At 42.1% G+C, this 3,386-nt stretch overlaps 1 protein-coding gene across 1 annotated transcript; it reads right to left on the reverse strand.

The window, feature by feature from the left end:
* Positions 1–1,031: 1,031 nt before the first annotated feature.
* On the reverse strand, positions 1,032–1,822 carry LOC131891261 (uncharacterized). The gene is made up of 2 exons (XM_059240793.1): positions 1,551–1,822; positions 1,032–1,487 (listed from the first exon to the last, which is right to left on the reverse strand). Exons 1-2 carry the CDS (start codon positions 1,698–1,700, stop codon positions 1,032–1,034), a joined length of 606 nt encoding a protein of 201 aa, XP_059096776.1. The 5' UTR covers positions 1,701–1,822.
* Positions 1,823–3,386: the final 1,564 nt, after the last annotated feature.

Here is a 3,386-nt window from a genome sequence, read left to right on the forward strand (position 1 = left end):
CTAGAGTAGAGGTCGACTTTGATAGACGCATTTAGACTAGGATAGTGACCACATTTTGCAGGATAGTTAGCCTTGAAGATTGGCCCAGGTATGCCAGACAAGCGAGATTGATCGGGGACCGTGGGGAGTAGAGGTAGCTAGCGATTTGTATCCTTAGTCAATTGATTTTTGTTTGAGGCCCTGATAAAGGAAGCTCGAACTATTGCTCGTATGCCCTGATTAGGGTTATAACCGGAGGCCTTAAGATAGGTCTAAGAAATTTAAGCCCTTGTACTAGGTGCTCTCCATCTTTGAGAGCTATCAAGGTATTTTTACCTAGTGCTTGGGTCAGGAGTTCCATGTTTCCGTTCACCACGGGAATTCAATGAGTCAGGACCTTTCACCCCTGGCTGGTGGACGGAACAGTACTAAATTTTACCCAGTCGCAATTCAAAATTGCGTTCACGAAACTATCTGATACTCTCAGTAGGTGCAACTGGGTACAAATCGCATCTCAAAATATGCACTCACGAAACCATGCGGGAGTGCCCCATTTCAATGAAGACCTTCCTGAGGGATCAGATGAAGATGGTGAGCAAGTGGGCCTCCTTCAGTTTTATATCGGACTAGGAGACGAGGGTGTGGGAAATGCATCTGACGTGTTGCTGTGAAAATCATATCAGATTTTTTTAATGACTATTTATTCTTTTGAAGAAGATGAAGAAATAAATCATATGTGAAATAAGTGCAACAAAGAGGAAATTAGAAGCAAAATAGACAAAATGAAACGAACAATAATTATTAGGGAACAAAGAAAGGAAACAAATTTTCAGCAAAGAAGCTCCTCTAATTCTTGATCAATCAAATTGAGTTTCCTTTGAATCTCCACCTTTTTGGCAGCAAATTCAAGCTTGACAATCTTGGCCTTTAATGTTGCCTCTTCTTGTTGGATGGACATCAACTTCTTCCTTTCTGTGTCAAATTCCAATTGGGCTTCTTCAATGTCACGCGCTTGCGCTGGAAATAATAACAAAGTTAAACTCTGAACTATTTCATTGGAGGGATTGGAGTGATGCCTCTTTTTCCAAGATAGACAGGATGTACAATTCTCTCTTACTCTCATATTCTTCCACCCTGCATGCCTTAGCTGTTCTTACAAATTTCTGGAACTCTTCCTCTGGTGCTGTCTCTTGGGTGCAATAATTCCATTGTGATGAATTGGCACGTCCGGAAACAGAGGTGCTAGTAGGACCATGAACCACAGGGAGAATGCTAGGAGAGTCTCCAGCTGGTGCTAATGCAAGAGCATCACTTCTGGCTCCTTCATTGCGGGCAATCTCACTTTCACTCCCTCGTTCATCAATCAAATTGTCCCATCCAGAGTTATCTCCCTCTCCACAACCATATGGGTTGGGTATGGTGAAGGTCCTTCCAGTAGTGTCGACATTTTCTAGGCTCAAGTCATCAATTTCGGCATCTTTGGGCTTGGGACCACCACCAGTCTTAAACTAAGAATTAATTTCATACTGCATGGCAATTCTTGCAATCATTTTTCTTATGCAACATCATACCATGGTTGCCTTGGCTTGGGAAATTTCCGTCTGGCAGGATAAGCCATATTCCTCCATTTGGATTGGATTTGAGCCCCGGTGAAAGGTTTGATAGAAATGGATGAGAATTTGTTTGCCACCTCCTCCTAGATAGCTTGAGTTTGCTTGCATGTCCGTCCGTGATTCCCAGCAAATTCCCCAAGCTTGTGTTCCTGGACAAGCTTAAGAAGGTACTGACCTTCTTCTGAATCACTAAATCCGGAATACGCCTCTGCCATACTAGAAAATTCAATATCCTTTTTTAGTTGAACTTTATTTAAAAAGCAGCCTAATATAACAATTACCTGAATGATTTGTCACGTCCACAAATTGGGGGGCCAGAGGGATATGTCAGCCTCAAGCAATTCAAGCTGGATTCTTCCATATAGTCGTCTCGTCTCCTCTCGTCTCACCCGTCTCATCACGGTGGTCAAAAAGCTTGATCAAGTTTCGAGAAAAAATACTTAAATTCATCTTTTCCAGTTTTCTACGGCGTAAAATTAGAGTGCTTAATTTTGATCTAATTTATTTATTGAATCTAAGCTCAGACTAAACGGTCATATGCTTAAAAACTAAAAGGATTTGTTTTGATATTTTTGACAACTTTCAAAAAGCATTTTCAACCACTCTGGCAGTCGTCTCACTGGTGAGACTGGAGGGGTAAGCTGATCATCCAAGAATCCAGCTCACATCTCTTTTGTCCAGAATTTGTTGGGTCTTTTGGCTGTTATGGCAGGGAGCCCCATCTGCCGGGAAGCCCAAACATTAAGGGAAATGATGGCATCTCCTCTTTTGGTCAAGGAACGCCCTTTGTACATTTCTCTCCGAGCAATGTTAAGAAAGGGATCAAGAAATTGAAGACAGCGTCGGCTTGTGGTCCATTTTTGTCTTGAAAAAGCTCAGTGAGGTATATGTTCCTTTGACAATCTTTAAAATGTTCTTTCAGAGTTGACCTCTTCCATCCTACTGGAGACGAGCAAGCGGTACCCCTATTCATAAGAGTGGAGATAGACGAGAATGCAAGAATTATAGACCCATCTCATTAACTAACATCCCATGCAAAATCATAGAGGCATTGGTAAAGGACGTCCTTGTTGATTTTCTCCAAGACGAAGGGCCATATTACTCCCAGTTACCCAAGAGTAGATTCGATCTAAGTCCTTTGCAAGGCTACTGGAATCTTGGCCATTCCTACCATAAACTAACTTTGTATCGTCAGCATAAGAAGAGAGACTGGCAGTAATACTAAGCTTTTGAAGCGGGGCAATGAATATTATGAAAAGGAGGGGCCCTAAGATCGAACCCTGGGGAACAAATGACTTGACATCATGTATGCTTCTGTGGGATCCCTCAACCTTAACCAATTGCTTCCTACCAGAAATGAAACTTTTTAACCAATTGAGAACCTTGCCATGGATCCCAATCTCATGGAGCCTGTTAACTAAAAGACCATGATCTACCTTGTCAAAGGCCTTGGCGAAGTCGAGATAAACTACATCAACTGATTCATGGCTCTCTAGTCCCTCAACAACCTGCTCAATATGATCAATCAGTTGGGTAACCGTGCTAAAATGTGCTCGGAACCCATACTGGCTAGGAGGAAGGACTTCATGAATATCAAGAAATTCAACAAGTTTGAACTTCATGATCTTCTCAAACACCTTCGCAATATTCGAAGCGAGAGAAATCGGCCTATAATTACTGGGGAGCGACTTATCTCCCCCTTAAAAATTGAAACAACATGAGCTAACTTTAGTGAAGATGGAAACTTGCCCTGATCTAGGATGCAACGCATCAAGTACGAGAAAACAGGAGCAA

Source organism: Tigriopus californicus, chromosome 12, assembly GCF_007210705.1.
Source record: "Tigriopus californicus strain San Diego chromosome 12, Tcal_SD_v2.1, whole genome shotgun sequence".
NCBI lineage: Eukaryota > Metazoa > Arthropoda > Copepoda > Harpacticoida > Harpacticidae > Tigriopus > Tigriopus californicus.

What these genes read in the sequence shown, in the direction of transcription:
- LOC131891261 (XM_059240793.1), bottom strand. Translation starts at nt 1,700, where the DNA reads ATGCAAGCAAACTCAAGCTATCTAGGAGGAGGTGGCAAACAAATTCTC. An exon ending in CCCAAGCCAAGGCAACCATG is followed by an intron (nt 1,488 to 1,550) that starts GTATGATGTTGC and finishes ATTAATTCTTAG; the next exon opens with TTTAAGACTGGTGGTGGTCC.